The 19,978-nt window shown below is 34.6% G+C and overlaps 1 protein-coding gene across 4 annotated transcripts in view; it reads right to left on the minus strand.

The window, feature by feature from the left end:
• Positions 1-3,940: 3,940 nt before the first annotated feature.
• Positions 3,941-19,978, minus strand: part of LOC121378524 (target of Myb protein 1-like) — a 41,964-nt gene continuing 25,926 nt past the window's right edge. For 3 of the 4 annotated variants that reach the window (XM_041506734.1, XM_041506733.1, XM_041506731.1), the window contains 5 exons: positions 19,117-19,207; positions 18,557-18,574; positions 16,072-16,134; positions 14,360-14,393; positions 3,941-13,288 (listed from right to left, as the gene is read on the minus strand). In XM_041506734.1, the coding sequence (XP_041362668.1) occupies positions 13,140-13,288; positions 14,360-14,393; positions 16,072-16,134; positions 18,557-18,574; positions 19,117-19,207 (355 nt within the window). In that variant the 3' untranslated portion in view covers positions 3,941-13,139. The remainder of the gene's footprint in view (positions 13,289-14,359; positions 14,394-16,071; positions 16,135-18,556; positions 18,575-19,116; positions 19,208-19,978) is intronic. The other variant, XM_041506732.1, reaches the window with a different exon arrangement.

Consider the following 19,978-nt stretch of genomic DNA (forward strand, 5'->3'; position numbering starts at 1 on the left):
AAGAAGACATTGATGACATTCAATTAAAAGACAGATACAGAATGGATAGGAGAGGAATATTGTATCTATGCAGTACATTGCAAGTGGATCTCGAGAGACAGACGCGCAGAAGTGGTACGTTACCGGTATCGATACAAATTGTAGCAGCCCTACGTTATTATTATTAGGTTTTCAGGCAGTAACAGGTGATGTACATGGTATTAACCGGTACTCCGTTTCTAGGTGCATACACGCAGTTTCAAAGTCTATTGTCAACAAATTGCAGAACGTACATGTAAAATTCCCTTACACGGATGCTGAAATGAGAAACACAAAAGAAGATTTCTTTAAATTGGCAAATTTCCCCAACGTTCTCGGGGCCTTAGATGGAACTCTCATCCCAGTGCAAGAGCCTTCACGCGACGAACATTTGTATTTCAGCCACGAAGGATACCATGCTAGCAACGTTCAGTGCAATAGTGTCAGCTAATGGTGTTTTCTTGGGCATCGTGGCAAAATGGCCTGGTGCGACACATGATGCATTGATATGGAGAAATAGTGGGATTGCGGAATTGTTTGAGAATGGTCAAGTTGATGGCGTATGTTATTAGGGGATTCAGTATACCCTATTAGACCATGGCTAATGACTCCGTTCTTGCAGCCGGCATCACGACAAAAAAGAGCATACAAAAGAGCCCATACAACCACTAGAAGCTCCTGCGAGAGGGCTTTTGGTGTGTGGAAATCAAGATGGCTCTGCCTACATAAGTCTGGAGGATGCATGATGTTTATTCCAGAGCGATGTGTCCTTGTCATCGTTGCAACTGCTGTTCTTGAGAACATTTGCAAAGATCCCCAAATGACATCATCGATGACACAAGTGACGTACAAGATGAGGTGGTAGATCACGAAGTCAACGATGCTAGAGACGATCAATTGCGAAGAAATGGAGTAGCTACCCGGAGGCAACTGTTATTGACGCACTTCAATAACTAAGGTGGCTTTGTCTGAACATTTTATTAGTTATCATAAATACAAGTAGCATGTACATTGTGATAACAAGTCAAGATTACAATAGACAAAGCTGTTTAAGAATCACTCCCAGCGTCTGCCAAGGCCTCTAATTCATTTGAGGTGAATTCTGGTCTTCTTTTACGATCACCATCACTTGCTATGCTTAATGTGTCAGCTATCCCTGTCCCGAGTCAGACGCCCGATCCTATCGGAGGCCGGACTCGGGATAGGCGTGTTCGAAACCGTAGTGGTATATGGACACGTTAAACCATTTACTAAGCTAATGTGTCAGCATTGTACAGATAATGTGAATACACAAATACGACCAACACCTAGGCCTATTAGAAAGCACGCCTTGCACAAGAATCACACTTTTGTCGCACATTTCTGTCGTTTGCTAAAAGTGCTAAATATGTAGACCTACTGTCAGTTAGATTTAATAAGGGACGGTGGTGTACATGAACGTTATGGTACACACTACACTGCGACATACAGTTTATGTGCAGTTTTAACGAAATATCTACTTTAGTAAATATATATGTTATGTTCTGTAAACATGTACATTTACATAATATAGTACGCAATATGACTTTTATCATGCTTATAACTGAATATAATATAATAGGTCATATAAAATTTAATTTCTGAGATGCGTTTGGTATCTATTTCACACCTCTGTACCAAACGACACAGGGATTTCCCATGTTACGACATGCTTCCAACGACAGTATAACGATAGTGTAACTACACGTTCGACTAACTGTCGCTCAACGTATCGTTATGGTGTCGTTATTGTACTTTTGCGACGTCGCTAAGGCATAACGACCGACAGCTTCGGGAACATGGCCCCTGGTTGTTTTGTTGATATCGTTGCCATAAGTGTTTCTGTGGACGTTGAATTGAAGTGCGACGTCACGCTGCGAGGTCCCAGATTCAAACATCCCTATGACTCGCCTTCTGTCACTTTCATTGAGACGAAGCATTACGAAATTGCACCAAACAGTTCACTAATGGTGTTTTTCTGATTTCTGGACTTCTGAAGGCTGCACTGAGTGGCAATGACTTGTGACTGAATGTCTGGCCTTTTATGGTGAACACTGGACAGGATTTCTCCCGAATATTCCATGTTTCTTGCACAAAGCATGCAATCGCTGCAACAACTGCTTGGTTGCATTTCTTCGAGTTTACATCTATAAATCCATTCACAAATTTATTACTCCAAACAAATGTCACAATAACTTTTGCCTTTTAGTATAATGTCATCAGAAATAGATGTCTTGCATAACGGCAGCGAACTTGTCAACATCTGTCAACCACTTCAGTCGGTCATCCATTAAAGATTCTCCGATACATATATATATATATACATTTGTTCTACTTGTAAATTAAATTATTTGACTGTAATTTATCGTCATACAGTTGAAACCTGGAGGCAATACCTTTACATTTCACAGCAAAATTTCATAAATAATGTTGGCGGGATTATGAAACTTAAGAGATAGCACCTTTAACACATGGTTCGTAATTTGAATGAGCTGCCTTTATTGGATAGACTTAACGTTTGCTTTAAGTCAAATGCCGCCGTTTCTTGACTTCTAATCAACTTGTTCGCGATCGTTTATTCAATCTGTCCAGCCAGTTTGAACGTAACGATGAGCGTAGGATAGCCGCCGGGTAATTGATTCGATTTACAAGCCATTACTCCCGCGTGCTGGACACGACAGCCGACCAAAGGAAGTAATTGCGAGTGAGTTACGATTTAATATCGGGTTTGGTCACTTCGCTTCCTATTCAGCAGTAAATTGTATTCCAAGACACCTTTTGAAGAAAATACTGCATAGTTTAAGCCAATGAAAAAATAATTTAAAACTAGAATGGCAAATCCGTGATGGCTGGCGTTATGAACTACATAGTGAAAAGCTAAATCAATCCACATTGGCGCAGGACAATTGTGATAAAAATATAGAACGGAGAATTAATATCAACTAATACAATATTATTTAGTAATGAATTCCTTAACTCAACTCCCTCCGCAGTATATATATATAATTACCAAAACTCTAGTGTTTTCCATGGTGGATTGACAATGTTTTAGACAATATGGTTCTTTCCCATTTGTAACCAAACTCCATCCTTGCCCTGGTGTCGCATTTCAAGGCATGATCAGTTTAAGGACTATCACTTGGTGAAAATCTGTATTAAAAAACATGAAATCTATCCATAAGAGGATTCAAGAGTTAAAGCAATTAAAAAAACAAAAACCCAAAGTATCTGTGATCGTTATAAGACCTTAGAATACTCGCGCCTGAGGTTGTCTGCACTAAAAGACACACTTGCACTGGAGTTAGATTCACGGGCCTGAGGAGTGTTCCATCGACGTATTCATTGTTAAAGGGACATTCCTGAGTTTGCTGCATTGTAAGATGTTTCCGACTAATAAAATACTTCTATGATTAAACTTACATATTAAATAAATTTTCTTGTTTAGAATATCAGTGTCTGTATATCCAATGTGTTTCTGGTCGTCTTAATATTTTTAAGAAGCCCAAACTGGATTTTGTCTTCAAATAATTTCGTACGTACGAAAAAAACATATTTTAGGAATAAAATGAAATTTAACCTAGTACAAATATTAGAACGATCAGAAATACGTTTAATATACAACCACTAATATATTATGCAGAAAAATATATTTGATATGTAATTACAATCTCTAAAAAGTCTGTTTGTCGATAACATCTTAAAAATTGCAGCGAACTCAGGGATGTCCCTTTAAACACTCACCGCATCATAGACATTGATAGCTATTCACCCATCATTCAATGCATTATCAATCCATCCATTCATACACGCGTACGCATGCACACACATCAACAATGTTTCTAGAGGTTGAATCCTGAATCATTAATATTGCAAAGCACCCATCCTCAACGACCTGACGCCAACATTAATTTGGATGTTACAAGATATCCATTTATTTCTTACATGCAAGCATTGATCTGTATGTACATCAAATAATACATAATGTTATATAAATGCTAATTATATGAAAATTAAATTTGCATGGAATAATAAACTGAACTACTGAAAGAAATTGGTTTTCCGCTGAATTACGATTTGTTCATAAAAGATTAATCCCCAGTAAGCTAAGCTATGCTTAAGATAGCTGTTCACTTAACTAATAACTGAAAAATAAACAAATGTGGAAAAGAAATAGTGTTATTTTTGCGTACATAAGCGTTGGACGTGGAGGAAGGTAGCACTACAACGACACAACTCTGAAGATAATGCACTACTTTTCACCCCCATCGAATGGCGATATTTATAGCTGAAGCCGCCGACATCTCTTGGTCACCTGGACAATGAAACAACGCGTCTTTAATATTACTGTATTACTGATACATTGTATTTCAGTCTAAACTTAATGGTAGTCAAACGTGTTTATAGGTGTTCAGACATATTTCTTCTCCATTATAAGTAGGATTGGGCAAACTTAAAACTTGTTTCTTAAAAGCTGAGTTTACAGAGTTGTTTCTATGGCCATTTTGCCCATAGAATCTGAATCCGATGGAATTTATGACGTAGCAGGACGTTTGTTATTGGAAAAGTTCTAAATGGCTGGTTTATTTTTAATATATTATGGATTGTAATATACTATTTCATATGTTTCCCAGGATGCTGATCTCAAATATGATGTCCAAAATGTGACCTAATTCATGGACAATGATATTTACTGGCACGGTTATCTGTTGCTGTCTATATAATCACATTAATTTTGACCAATATGTTGTATCCAATCATCCAAGTTGCAGTTTCAACCAATATCCCGATGCAGTTTTGTTCATTATACAATAAATGAATATAACAACACAAAATAACGTGAAAAAGATTTCAGGATGGGACATTGTACAAAAAGACGGGGGAATTCAGACACTATCAAACAATCTAAAGGACGTATTCACATGTGAAGAATGATATACTAATGGAACAAACCAAAGAAAGACAGAATTTATAACTTTAGGTACTGAGAATAATCTAGTAACTGAAAATTGTTGTAGCGAGTGAATAACAAATGAATACCGAAAATATCTCTAAAAATATACTCATCAATGAGATGCTTTTAAATGGATTGGTTTCTTGTGCTCATTGGGCAGGCAACAGGACTGCTTATTGGAGTTCATGTCATTCTATCAAACTCTGGATCTAAGTCACTAGGTTCTTCTATTTATAATTTGGTGCTTACAACTCTCATCTGTTTGTCATTTAAACCAAAATCATCGCCAGCTCTCTTCGATATTCTTTATTTTTTCTTCTTTTATTATAGGCATTCGTGTTCATGCTATCTTTAATGTGCTTACCTTCTTAAACCATTTTTCAGTTTTATTATATTATTCTTCATAGCCTTTCTTTGACCCTTAGAACACTGAACTGATACACTTTTGTATTTATCCATTCACTATAAAATGTCTTAGCTACGAGATTATTTAAAGTATTTAAAATTATAGCTTTCTTTCCTTTCTTTTGTTTGTTTCTTGCACAAGTATATCACTAGAACGTAACACATTGATATGAACCAAGATACAGATGTGCTGGAAACCCCAACCTAGGACACTGAGATAACATTCAATGATGACGCTTGCCATAACGGGCTGCAAAGCAACCAATATTCCATACCTAAAACTTGGTGACAGGTTCTCAGTCATCTACAGCTTGCTAAGAAATCATCACCGCTAGGATGAGGATGAAGCATTACCACTGGCGTGAGGATGAAGCATTACCACTGGCGTGAGGATGAAGCATTACCACTGGCGTGAGGATGAAGCATTACCACTGGGGTGAGGATGAAGCATTACCACTGGGGTGAGGATGAAGGGGGTCGGTGGATACAAGGATAGGAACTGGAGGATGCCATCCAATTTCTGTTTATGTCTTTTGGGTCTGTTGAATCATTTTATTTGATGTTTATTTTATGTACAGTATTGGAAGGATTTTGTGCATGTATATGTGTATGTCTGTGTTGTGTGTTTTTGTGTGTATGTGTTGAGTGAAGGTGTGTGTGTGTGTGTGTGTGTGTGTGACGTGTGTGTGTGCCACCTGAGTCTGCGTCTCATGCGCGCGTGTGTGTGTGTGTGTGTGTGTGTGTGTGTGTGTTTCACATAATATGGTGGACAATATACAGAAATATATTTCATGGGATGTTGTAAATTATTTATTTTAATACCATTGGTGGCATGTTTTAAATGAACACCTCCAACTTTCAGTTTTTCTTCCAAAAACAGCTTTTACTTCAGTTAGACATAAACAGACATATAAAACTATATGCCATTTTCTTTTGTATTCATTCTTTTTTAGTTTGCAGAAACATACATTAAAATGAAGATATTCACAAGTCTATAGAATATATCTGAACTGAATACATGAATAAATAATTAATTAATAATCTACATATCATTTATATTTACAAGTCAAGCAAACTTGAGCAATACAATGAATATATCAAAGTAAACACAAAAAAATTCTTTCTGATAAAACAAGGAAACAAAACAAAGAAAATATTTTATAAAACAAAAGAAAAAGTAAAACCTACACAAAACAATAACAGCACTTCATTGGTCTTTCTCTTTGGTACCTATACAAAAATATTCTTCAAATCATCCAAACTTTTAAAAAAACCATTGTCATTAATTCCAAGTAAAGCCTGGTTTGTATTTCAGTTGCAATCAGCCATTGGCATGAGGCCATGACAAAGAATACTGTGATACTAACAGAACATAATTTTATGGGTTTTTTTAGTACAAGTATCCAAAATGGTGCCAAGTGTATTATAATGTCTAACAAGAATTCTGAGAGTACTGCTAAAGCAATACATGTCCCCTACAGGGCACAACAATTTTTCGTATCTCCTAAATAAAAGGGTCATATCTTTGTGAATAGTGGTTAAATCACCATGAACGTTAAACTTGATCAGTAACAGAACATGCTAAAGCTATATACAAAATTTCATCTCAGTATTTTATCTTCAGGCATTGCAAAACAAAAGTGCGGAAAAACTTTTTTCACATCTCCTAAGTTCAAGGGCCATAACTCTGTCAAAAATAGGTAAATCGTCACGAAAGTCAAACTTTATCTCTAACTGTTCATGATAAAGCTATATACAGTATTTCAGGTAAATATCCCAAGGCCTTCTGAAAAAAACAAGTTTGGAAAACAAATCTTTATATCTCCTAAGATGAAGGGCCATAATGCTATTAAAAATTGGTAAATCGTCATGAAAGTCAAACTTAATCTGTAACAGTACACCAAATTTCAGCTCAATATCTCAAGGTATTCTATAAAAAAACATCTGGAAAACTATATGTGGGACAGAGAGACAGACAGACAGGAGGACAGAGATGAAACCGGTTGGACCGGTAGGGGACTAATAATTGATCTGACAAGTCAACACCAACATTTAAAATCTCAAACAAAAAGTTTGTTTTGTTTAATGACACCACTAGAGCACATTAATTTATTAATGATTGGATGTCAAACATTGGGCCCACCGACAGGGATTGATCCCAAACTGACCACGCATCAAGTGAGTACTTTACCATTTAGGCTACGTCCCACCCTACAATTAGTGTTAGAACCCAGTAACAATGCTGGTCAATGTTCAATGCCTTGAGAAATTTTTTTGCAAAACTTTCTACAACTGAAGTATAAACAAAGCTTTTCTGTCCCATTTACCTACAACAGCAAATGACAGTTTGTTCTGTTCATCCTTATAAAAGTGTTTCTATGTACATGAATTTTTAAAGTGCCAAAAATCCACTTCAAATTGATGGTGGGAAATGAAAGACAAGTCATCCATTTCAAATTGATGGAGGGAAAGGAAAGACAAGTCATCCATTTCAAACTGATGATGGAACGCAAGATAAGTCAACCATTTCAAATTGATGGAGGGGAAAGTGACAAATTTATAACACTAATGAACATAGGATATTCAACAATTCAGACATACGGAATTCATTATAAAGTATTCCACAGCAACCAAAGGCCATCTTGAAAACAATTTGGATTGCTCATAACCCAACAAATGATTCGAACAGTGGATGGGTCAGTGGGCAGTATTATTTACTAATATACTTATTCAACTCTTTTGGGGTTTTTCTTCTCTCTTTTTTTAAATATGAAAAAATACCATAATGTGAGCGAGATTATTTTGGTGGGATGGTTACAGTGAACCATTAAATTCATTAGGTCGGCCTGAGATTATGAGAATGTAGTCTTATTAATAAAACCCAAACCAAGCAACCACTACCAGAAGCAATTCCAAGTAATAGCAGTTGTAATATTAATATATAACAAATCAGAAAAACAACAAGAGAGATCTTCATACACAATGTAAAGAAAGTATAACTGCATTCACTTTGAAAACAATAACTGACGAGAATGTTAGATTAAACAATATATTAAAGGTGTCCAGTACTTTATATATATATATATATATATATATATATATATATATATATATATATATATATACTGTCCTTCTGAACCAGTACCATCACATTTTCTTGAATTAGTTTGACAAATATAAAATAATGATTTTCTAAAACTGAATAAATGGAAACCATTCTTTCGGAGCTGCACATGATTCAAATAATACTTGGGTTCTTGTGGCCTCTTTTGTGAGGTGAGTAATTGCTCATGCTCACCTTATATTCACTCAAAGATTGAAAGCAGTCAGTGTTTCAGCACTCATGCTTTCATCTGTTTTGCTTTAGCATGTGTTGTAACAATACTCATTTTTTTAAATGTGTTGAACAGGTCTCCCTATTTGACATTTCTCACCTGGAATTATCACCAGGAGAGCAATGGAACGCTCTTCTGCCATTTCCAAATGGACAAGCCTGTGTTCTCCAAATGTCAGCAGTGAAACTGTTGTTTTTCCAAAGGGATCCAATTCAGGATGTTCAGAAATGATTATATGCAATAATTGGATAATATCAAGCATATTCTGGTTATTATACATTGTAGACTACAAAGAATTCCGCATACAAGGAACACATTTTTTTGCCTTCTTAGCAAAAATAATGTCTCATTGCTTCACAAAAAATTAAGTAGCAAAACCCAAGTTCAGAATTAAAAATCACTAATCATGCAATACTAGTAATTTAAATTGTAATAGTTAGTACTTTTATAGAAGTGAGCTGCTTGAAAGTGTCTCACTGCCAATATGAGATGCCTGAGGCTACAATTAAGCAGTGTACTGCCTACTTGAATTCCAATAACAATTTGTTGGATTCATTTTATTTATTTTTTTATTCCTAATTTCTTCGAGGTTTCTTTCTTCTCTTTTTCAATATATACTCAACAAAATTAATTAAGGGCCCATAAATATTTCTAGCATTTTTCTTTAATTGATAAACAAAAACAGCTTCTTCCATAGTAAGGTGTTAACATTAGGCATATTCTTCAAATTAATGATTTACACAACGTGTAATGAATCCTAGCACAATTTGCATTTTGGTAGTGATACAATACTGATGCTTAAAACCGTACCATGTGCAAGATATTTGTGTATATCATGGATAAAAAAAAAAAAATAATTTAAATTTTTTCCTCAGTGCCCCTTTTCCTTTCTCTTCTTTGACTTCCATCTCAGTTCTTCCTATCTGGCAGCTCCTCTAATCTTTCAACTTCTTTTGCTGTCCATCTCCACATCCCAGTCCTTGTCTCACCAACCACAAGTGCTCATTTCTTGTGGCTATCTGTGCTACACAGCTGCCATTTCCCATCAGCTTTTAGCTGAGGGCTTAGTCTGACCACTTCAGTGATGTTCAGTAGTTACTTGTGGCATTCTGGATCAAATATTACTGAAATAATGTTTACAAGTCACCCGTGATCAAAACTTGCTCAAATACTATAATGGCACTGGCAAAGATTTACCAAAAATGTCTACTTGTCCGTAATGCATTTTGTTGAGTATATATTATAAAGTAACATTTCAACTATCTTGAACCATTGCCTCCTACCCCTCCCTGCTTCCACCACAGTTGTTCTACCTAGTTCTAAGTGCCTAAAAATACAGTACAGATGAATTCCATCATGAAGCAACAGTTTTGTGATTTAAATGCTGTGTTACCAGTCATTAGTCAAGGATGTTTTGTCAAACATCAGTCCCTTTATGTTGAGTTTAATAATAAAAATTAAATAATTAACAACTCAAGATATAAAAACTTAAATTAATTCAAACATGACTAAAAATAACTTGACCATTATATTTGTGATTGACGTTGACTACCTTTGCTTTGACACGAGAGAATGAATGATAAGTTTTAAGCCAGAGTCAAACGTTGAATAAAAACTAGGGAAAAGCAAAATCAAAGATGAAAAAAATAAAAATAACATCAGCATAATTTTCTAAATGTTTACAATTTTAAGGCAAATATATATATATATATAATACAACTGTATAAATTGTATTCCTATTTACATACAAGTGTACAATACATTCAGCCTGGGTTAATGATCAATACACAGTTTTAATAAACAGACTGACACAAAACTAAATCTTTCTCTTCATATACAGCATTCTTGGGGTTAATAAAGCAACCGTCTATATTTTTCTTTCTTTACTTAATTCTTTTTTTTGAAAACGACTTCATGTAAATGCTTAAATTTATCAATCATTTACATGTAATACATTAACAAACAAAAAAAAGATTTTTTTTTTAAATACAAATGTGTCTGAAAACATGCTTAATATTAAAAATAAACAATTATTAAACGTAACATGCAAATTTATGTATAACTTAGGATCATACATTTAAGTATTAAATTCCATAAGGTCATCAGTCAAACATTTTTTCACACTGCAGTCATCTCAGCTATACCTTGGGTACCAATTACATGTCTTTTAACCCTTTAACATAGGTTTTTTTCTTATCAATCCTTTTGAAGTTATCCTGTTCACAGTGGACAAAGGGGTTAAGTATACAAAGCATATTTAACCTGGATATAAAGACTAAAAGTCAATACAGATCTTGGGCAACTTTTATAAATACACTGTAAGTGTGGCCCTGTCTGAAGATTTTGTTGAAAATCTGAACGTGTGTGAAATAATATTGCTATCAGTTACTAGTGAGTCTCAAAACTGTTTTATCCACTTCACAAAAAAATTACGCCATTGGTCGGTTATATGGTTTACACTAACTGCTCAATGTTTTTCTGGTATAAAGGTAAAATTATCAGTTATTTACAAGAAATGAAAAATGTCATGTTTTTTGTTAAATGCACATGTATATCTCAATTTGCATACTTCACTCTAAGAAAAGTAAATTCTATTTAAAGAAAAAAAACAAAAAAGAAACATGAAATATTCTCTCACTATATACTGCAGTGTTTCTGCTAGAAAGAAATTTTTGGGTATGGCATTACGGATATGAATATTTACAATGTGTGTGCTGAATGCAAACACAGTCGACAAAACGAAAATGCGTTAATTTTAGGGTTAGGGTTAAGAAAATCATACAGTAATGATAAAGAGTTTTTAATTTTGTCAAAACATTAACTTAAAAAAAATAAAATCTGCAAAAATATTTTGGTATGGTGCCATACCCATTTTACCCTCTGGCAGAAACCCTGAATTACTGAATGAAAATTACAGGATTCCTTTTTCAAAAACTGCATGACAAGAGAATATTGTTTTTCACAGCAGTTTATAGATGCTTATGCATGTAGGTGTAACCACATGTAACCATGGACTGTATAATATTCAACTGTAAGTGCAAACTGTATAATATGCATATAACAATGCATTGTATTATATCTACATATATAACTAATTTCGAAACACAGTTTTACTTCATTACTGGCCATAATGTGTGGTGGCTTGTAAAAAAAAAAAAAACATACATTTAATGAAAATGTTCCATCTATTTTAAAGTGTATAACACCAAATATAACACACTATTGTATTCACCACCAAACAAGATGGCCTCATCAGGTGGATCTACAGTCACAAAAGAATTTTAAGAAACAAGAATTCTGCGAAATTAAATGTCTCGCCTACCATAAAAAACGTTTAATCCATAGGTGAAATTATAAACCAAGTTTCAATGACCTAGAACTTATAGTTCATGAGAAACTGATCTACAGGCCCTAATCTAGATTTGAAAAACTAGAAGTGACTTCTCCCTTTCCAGACGAAAGGGGAGAGGTTTGATAAAAATAGATGAAGTGAACTGGTTTTTTGTACATTTCGTAATGTTTCGCCAGTTTCCGTGTTCAATGGGAAAAATTCTGAATTTTACACTCGGTTCTAATCGTAAAATACTACTTCCAGTAGACAGTTGTATGTTTTATTAAAAATGTGTTATTATTAAGTAGCTGATACTGTGCCGGTATGTTGAAATTGTAGTATTAATCAGTATTTTGTGGCATTACTGAAATGAATGTGGTCGAGGATTAAGAACGCTCGACTGGTCACAACATGTGGCGTGACAAGCATTGCTTTGAGAAACAATAACACGGTTTACGGGTGAATGATGTATCTGAAGAATGTATTTGATCTCTTCACAGCAGAAACTGGCATTAGTAATAACATTTGTTGGTTGATTTTGATAATAAATTGAACAAGGTAAAACATTCCAGTGCGCATGTGTATAAACCATTTCCCGTTAATAGGCCAGTTCCGGTTACTCGAGAATACAGTCTGGCACCAAAGTAAAAACACTGTCCGACATACGGCGACAAGGTGCCAAGTGAGCTATGACAATAAACAAATCGAGGTCTTGACGTCTGTTGTGCAATTTCGTTTTTGAAATCGGATTAAGTCCAGAAAATTACGGCGACTTCAACTTCTCACTACTGCTAATAACTTGGTGACTTGAGCCAATTTTCGGCGAAAATAACTCTCATTTCACCGGCAAGATTAGGGCCTGTATCTAAACGTATAATTTTAATGCAAAAGTTGACGCTCTCTCCTACGCCATCGGAAAAATAATACCTGTATCTCAGCTTTTTACTTCGTAAAAATAGGCGAGTCAAAAACAAACATCCTCATACATCCTGTTTCAACAAGAGAACTCAAAGAGATCTGCATAAAGTGACCACTATGATAATTTTATACATGTATCATACACAGGCAAGGGTACAAATGTTCACAACGCAAACAGTGGATTTTCCTCTTCGTCTTTCCCCATCTGCCGGTTGCTGCGCTGCGTCCGAGGTGGCTGTGGTCCGGTCGCCGCGGGGATCGTCGTCAGTTCCTCGGCCGCGGCAGCACGTTCAGCGAGAAACTTATCAAATTCTGTCAAAACAATAACTTTCATTGTTCATATACGAATTGTTTGTCATTTTGTGTGTGAATTTATCAATGTATAACAGACGCAAATTGTATAAAATCGTGCAGTGTAGCGAAGTGATTACATTTATACTAAATTTGCAACTGATATACATCGATAAATGCATAAAAAATAACAAACAGTTTTTATAATTACAAACAACACAATTTATTTAGTTAAAAACATCCATAAGTCATTTCTAACATCCTTTCAGAAACATGTTTCACATAATGACTTCCCATTTGACGCAATGATGTAATTTCGAAAAAGAAAATTAAGCTTCTTAGCGACATCGTATATATAACAGAAGATTGTTTGTAATTATATTACAATACAACTGTAAATACATTAAAAAAGCCAAGTGTTTAAATAAAATGTTGGAGAGGCAAGTTATATTTCAAATACAACTAAAATTATATGAAATATGACTAAAAAAATTGATCACATTCTGACAAAAAAATACCTAAATAGTTATATTACATAATATAATAATATAATTCACAATACAGTGTCAACAATCCCTTTACAAAAACAGGTGGCAAAATGTCAACAGATGCAAAGCCCTGTACTTTATGTGTAACTATATTACAGTTGATATTATTAACAGCTTAATATATAAACCAATTGTGGCAGATATTTCATCTCAGTGATGCAAAGCCCTGTACTTTATGTGTAACTATATTACAGTTGATATTATTAACAGCTTAATATATAGACCAATTGTGGCAGATATTTCATCTCAGTGCTTTGTTTTAATTACACTGTAACTGAACATGCATTCATTTATTGTGGAATATGGTTCAAAAATATATTCTTTGGCATTTAAAACTAATTTGTGCCAGCACACATGCTCAAATATTGGATGATAAAAATAAACTACATTTTTTTCCTCCCAAGTTCTGAATTTATCAATAAAATAAGTAGCAGTCACCAACTAATCTAAATATTATCAAACTAATGTATATTTGTCAGTGTCATGATATCAGCCATCACGCATATAGCTACTAATTCACATAATTAACCTGGTTCAGACTGACCTGAGCTAGAAACAGTCTCTCCACCTGCTTCAGTCTGAAAGAGAGGAATTGTTATTAAACAAATGATGGAAATTCAAAGCACGATTACTGCAGTATTTGTACACATGTACGTTATTCACACAGACACAATAAACAATTATCAGATACCAACCAGAGACGTAAGTCACTAAACTCTGGCAACTTTGCGATCTCCCAGTGCAATGCAAAAAGACTTGCAAAGAGGATGCTTTGTTGTCTAGCACAGCCTAAGAGAGCTTTGTGAATTAGGCCCCTGATATGCTATACAGTATCTTTTTTCATACTTTTTTTTTTTCTGCATTAATGTACAATGATAGCTAATAAAATATGTAACATGTTACGTGAAAAGCCATAGTACGAGCCAGTTTGTCCATCAGACTATTCATATAAAAGATCCCTTGGTGCTAACTGGTGAGGAGCAGACATCCTACTCATTACCTCTGCTCTGTGTCTGTGATTACAAACGTCTAACCCTTAATGACATCACATGCATACAATTTGTATGGCATTACCACCGGCCTCGGTGGCATCGCCGTTAAGCCATTGGACATACATGTAAGGCTGGTAGGTACAGGGTTCGCAGCCCGGTACCGGCTCCCACCCACAGCGAGTTTTAACAACTCAATGGGTAGGTGTAAGGCCACTGCGCCCTCTTCTCTCTCAGTGACCACTAACAATTAACAACTAACCCACTATCCGCACAGACAGCCCAGATAGCTGAGGTGTGTGCCCAGGACATCATGCTTGAACCTTAATTGGATATAAACACGAAAATAAGTTAAAATGAAATGAATGGCATTACCATGAATCATGTTAAAGTCTCAAAACATTATTAAAGACCTGAGTCTACCCAATACAAATTTTATAAGCACCAGGCCTGGGGCCTAATTCACAAATGTCTCTTAGGCTCTGCTAGACAACAAAGCATCCTCTTTGCAAGTCTTTTAGCATTGCACTGCGAGATCGCAAAGTTGCAAGAGTTTAGTGAATTAGACCCCTGGACTATCAACCTCTATAGTGCAGTGTGTTTCAATCTTAGTCGAATATGGGGATGGAAATATGTTAGATCAGCATGAAATTGTTAAGATTTTGGTAGTTATCAATTTAATGTGTTACATTTGAAAAATACACAAGTGTTTTAGACATGTACATACACATGCTGACAGCATCTCTATAGTTTTTATAACTTATAGTGGAAGTAATAAAGAAGAGCATCACACATTCGTCTGTCTATGTGGAGATCACTGTACAGGGAGATAACTGTAACTAACTTCTAATCTGAAAGCAGATTCTGGTTACAGATACTATAATAGTTTTACTTCATACACATATGTAATGGGATTGAAAAAAAGGAAACAGAAAATGTTTATGCAAAATATTCTCTGAGAGTTTTGGTAATATGTGACAGAAGGCATTTTATTCCAGCTGTTGTTTATGTATTTACCTGTCCAAATTGATTTGTGATATTAGCAATAATCAACCAATCAAATTTATCCTTTCAGTTTATTATATCAGCCATGTTTGGGATTAAAGACTGGTTAAGCTTGTAACAGCTGACCAATCATATTATTTATCTCAGTTCAATCAAGGTTAAGCAATACACTTGGTTTGGTCTGTTTGAAATCTAGATTTTAAGGTAAAAATGGAGCAAAATAATGTAAAGCTAATTCTAAAAATAAAATAGTTTTCTTTACCTTTTTCTTCTGTGATGACAGCCAGGCTTCCATTTCATCATAATCTGTTTCTTTATCTTGCAACTAAACGATAAACAAATGATATTAGTCTACATTCTACAAGTAAATATTAGATTTAATTAGATTTTTAAATTAATATCTACTCACTTATTGATATAATTGTGGTAGGCAAGTTAAGCTTATGACCATTTTGAAAAGTATTGGTATAACTTTTATATTAAAATATTGCAACTGTTTTGTTAGGTTGTTTTAGGGTGAGGGTTGGGGGTTGCAAGGGAGGATTTCACATCTCTCTCTTATGAAATCTGCCCTGTAATCTCATGATGCTTGTACTTACAAACAACTTTATTTCACTGAAAAGTTTTCATCCCTTGTGTGTTGTAACATACAATATTTTGTTAACACAAGCCAGCACATTGTCTGATAAGCAGTTAATACATGGAGGTGTCCAACATAATTACAACATTACTGACTATGTTTAATGACATAAATCTCACACTAACCTATAAACTTTGAATAGTTTGTTTCAAACAACTTACAAGGTGAAACATTTGAAATAATGAATGAATGAATGAAAAAATAAATGAAAGTTAAAGTTTGTTTTGTTTAACGACACCATTAGAGCACACCGATTTGTATAATCATTGGCTATTGGATGTCAAACATTTGGAAATTCATTATTAGCAAGGGATCTTTTATATGCACCATCTCACAGACAAGATAGCACATACCACAGACTTTGATATATTAATCGTGGTGCACTGGCTGGACGAAAAATAGCCAAATGGGCCCACCAATAGGGATTGATCCCAGACTGACTGTGCATCAAGAAAGCACTTTACCACTAGGCTACATCGAGCCCCTTGAATGAATAAATGAATTAATTAATGTTTTAGAATACTCCAGTATGAAAAGCACATTGGCTGCAGGGTGTCAAACAAAGGTAAAAAAATACCCCCCAAAACAGTGTAAATAGGAGTCAAGAGTTAAGTCAGTGGAAGATGGTGCATACCAATGGAAAAAAACAACAACATTAAATTGTCAGTCAGTTAAATTGACAGTCAAAACATTGCATGGATCTGTGGTATACAAAACAAATCATAAAATTACACCAAAAAACAGGCTACAACAGCATAGCACCAAATAATCAACACAAATTGTCAGAATGTTTTCTTTTAAGTTTACATGTTTCAGTTTTAAAATGTTTTGTTATACTTTTTTTTGGTGGGAATTAGATTCAGGCTTTCACCAAGGATATTGATGACCAAAGTTCAAGGGATAAATAAAATTATGAAGAATATTCAGCTTAACTATTTTACAATATTACAGACAAGAGTAATAGTTTAACAGTAAAACATACATAAGATTTTAAAACAAGTATCACTTTTTTTTATTAATAGGTAACTCAATGTGAGAAATGAAAAGTCATAACAAAAAGTATTCATAAATGTTTCAATTTTATGAATGACATATGTATGTACATTAGAGAAATAATTTCTTTTTAAAGTTTCTTTGACAAAATAGGGAGGTTCAATTTGAACAAAACATTAAAATCTAACTGAATGAAGCAAACAAGACAGCACATGTGCAAAAAAAAAAGAAAAAAAGAAAGCTGATAAATTTCAATTTAATTAGTCTAACACATTGTGATCACATTTATTTAATTTGCCAGCAATACTATGAAAATAAAAATTAGCGACTGTACAGTCAAGCCTGTCTAAAGCATTCACTTCAGAAAGTATTAAAATGTGGCCTGTTAACAATAGACTAATTTATACAATATAAGATGATTTGGGAGAATAAGAAAGAAAGAAAGAAATGTTTTATTTAACGACGCACTCAACACATTTTATCCACAGTTATATGGCGTCAGACATATAGTTAAGGACCACACAGATATTGAGAGAGGAAACCCACTGTCGCCACTTCATGGGCTACTTTTTTCAATTAGCAGCAAGGGATCTTTTATATGCACCATCCCACAGACAGGATAATACATACCACGGCCTTTGTTACACAAGTTGTGAGGCACTGGCTGGAACGAGAAATAGGCCAATGGGTCCACTGATGGGGATCGATCCCAGACCGACCGCACATCAAGCAAACGCTTTACCACTGGGCTACGTCCTGCCCATGTGAGAATAAAATGACCTTCCAAGATAGGTCAATGTGTACTTTGCAAGTTGATACAGGTGAATAATAAGTTCTACACAAGACGATTTAGGAGAACCAATGATATAATATAATAGGTCAATTTGTACTATACACAGTGACTTCGGACAATAAAAAGTTGGCCTTCTATGACTGGTCAATATGTATTACATAAAATAACTGAGATAATTGTAAGATGATGTCCAAAAACAGGTCAATTTGTAGAACATAAAATCATTAGGATAATAAAATAGCTTCTTCAGAAAGGTGGCGTGTTACTAAGGCCAGTTGCTTAAGCAGCTTTGACTGTAATCATATGATCATTATGATTTACCTGAAGCACCTCTGAGTCCTTTACGAAGTAAACAGAAACGAGAACAAATATGCATGCATTGTATATTTGTGATTGTCATGTCAATGAGTGAAAGACATAAAGCAAGACATTCTCTCTTCTCTCTTTCTCACCATCTATGTCTATCTTCTCTCTCTGTCACTCATTCTTTTTCAGCTCTCTCTCACTCTTTCTTTTTCAGCTCTCGCTCTCTCTCTCTCTCTCTCTCTCTCTCTCTCTCTCTCTCTCTCTCTCTCTCTCTCTCTCTCTCTCTCTCTCTCTCTCATAATCAAGTTTTGCATAATACATAAATTAATATATAAATAGCACATTTTGTAATGGCTGAAATACAAAACAAAAGGTTACATAAAAATGTTTAATTCTCAGAAGTCTGCAAGTTCTTTTTATATTTATATACCCTAACATTTCTGGCATTAACCAGAATCACAAAAATAAGTTAAAAAACAAGTGAGTTAAGAATTATTCATTACATACTACATATTCTTTTAATATAATCTCACTTATATTCTAAAAACTAATTAACTTCTTTGCAAAAAACTCACTTTTAATGTTTCCCCTTGTGCACGTGTGTTGACAGCGGTTCCCAGTGCCGCATTCACCTGGTCTTCTTGTTGGTTCGTGTACGTTCCCTCACTAAAATAACATTACCAGGTAACATTATCATTAATATGGTGCACAGACAGGAGATAAATAACATTACCAGGTAACATTATCATTAATATGGTGCACAGACAGGAGATAAGTAACATTACCAAGTCACATTATCATTAATATGGTATACAGACAGGAGATAAATAACAGTACCAGGTAGCATTATCGTTAATATGGTACACAGACAGGAGATAAATAACAGTACCAGGTAGCATTATCGTTAATATGGTACACAGACAGGAGATAAATAACAGTACCAGGTATCATTATCGTTAATATGGTACACAGACAGGAGATAAATAACAGTACCAGGTAACATTATCATTAATATGGTACACAGACAGATAAATAACATACCAGGTACCATTAATATGGTACACAGACAGGAGATAAATAACAGTACCAGGTAACATTATCATTAATATGGTACACAGACAGGAGATAAATAACAGTACCAGGTAGCATTATCATTAATATGGTACACAGACAGGAGATAAATAACATTACCAGGTAGCATTATCATTAATATGGTACACAGACAGGAGATAAATAACAGTACCAGGTAGCATTATCATTAATATGGTACACAGACAGGAGATAAAACATTAACATTACCAGTACCAGGTAGCATTATCATTAATATGGTATACAGACAGGAGATAAATACAGTACCAGGTAACAATTAATATGGTATACAGACAGGAGATAAACAACATTACCAGGTACATTATCATTAATAATATACAGGAGATA

The sequence above is a fragment of the Gigantopelta aegis genome, chromosome 8, assembly GCF_016097555.1.
Source record: "Gigantopelta aegis isolate Gae_Host chromosome 8, Gae_host_genome, whole genome shotgun sequence".
NCBI classification, from domain to species: domain Eukaryota; kingdom Metazoa; phylum Mollusca; class Gastropoda; order Neomphalida; family Peltospiridae; genus Gigantopelta; species Gigantopelta aegis.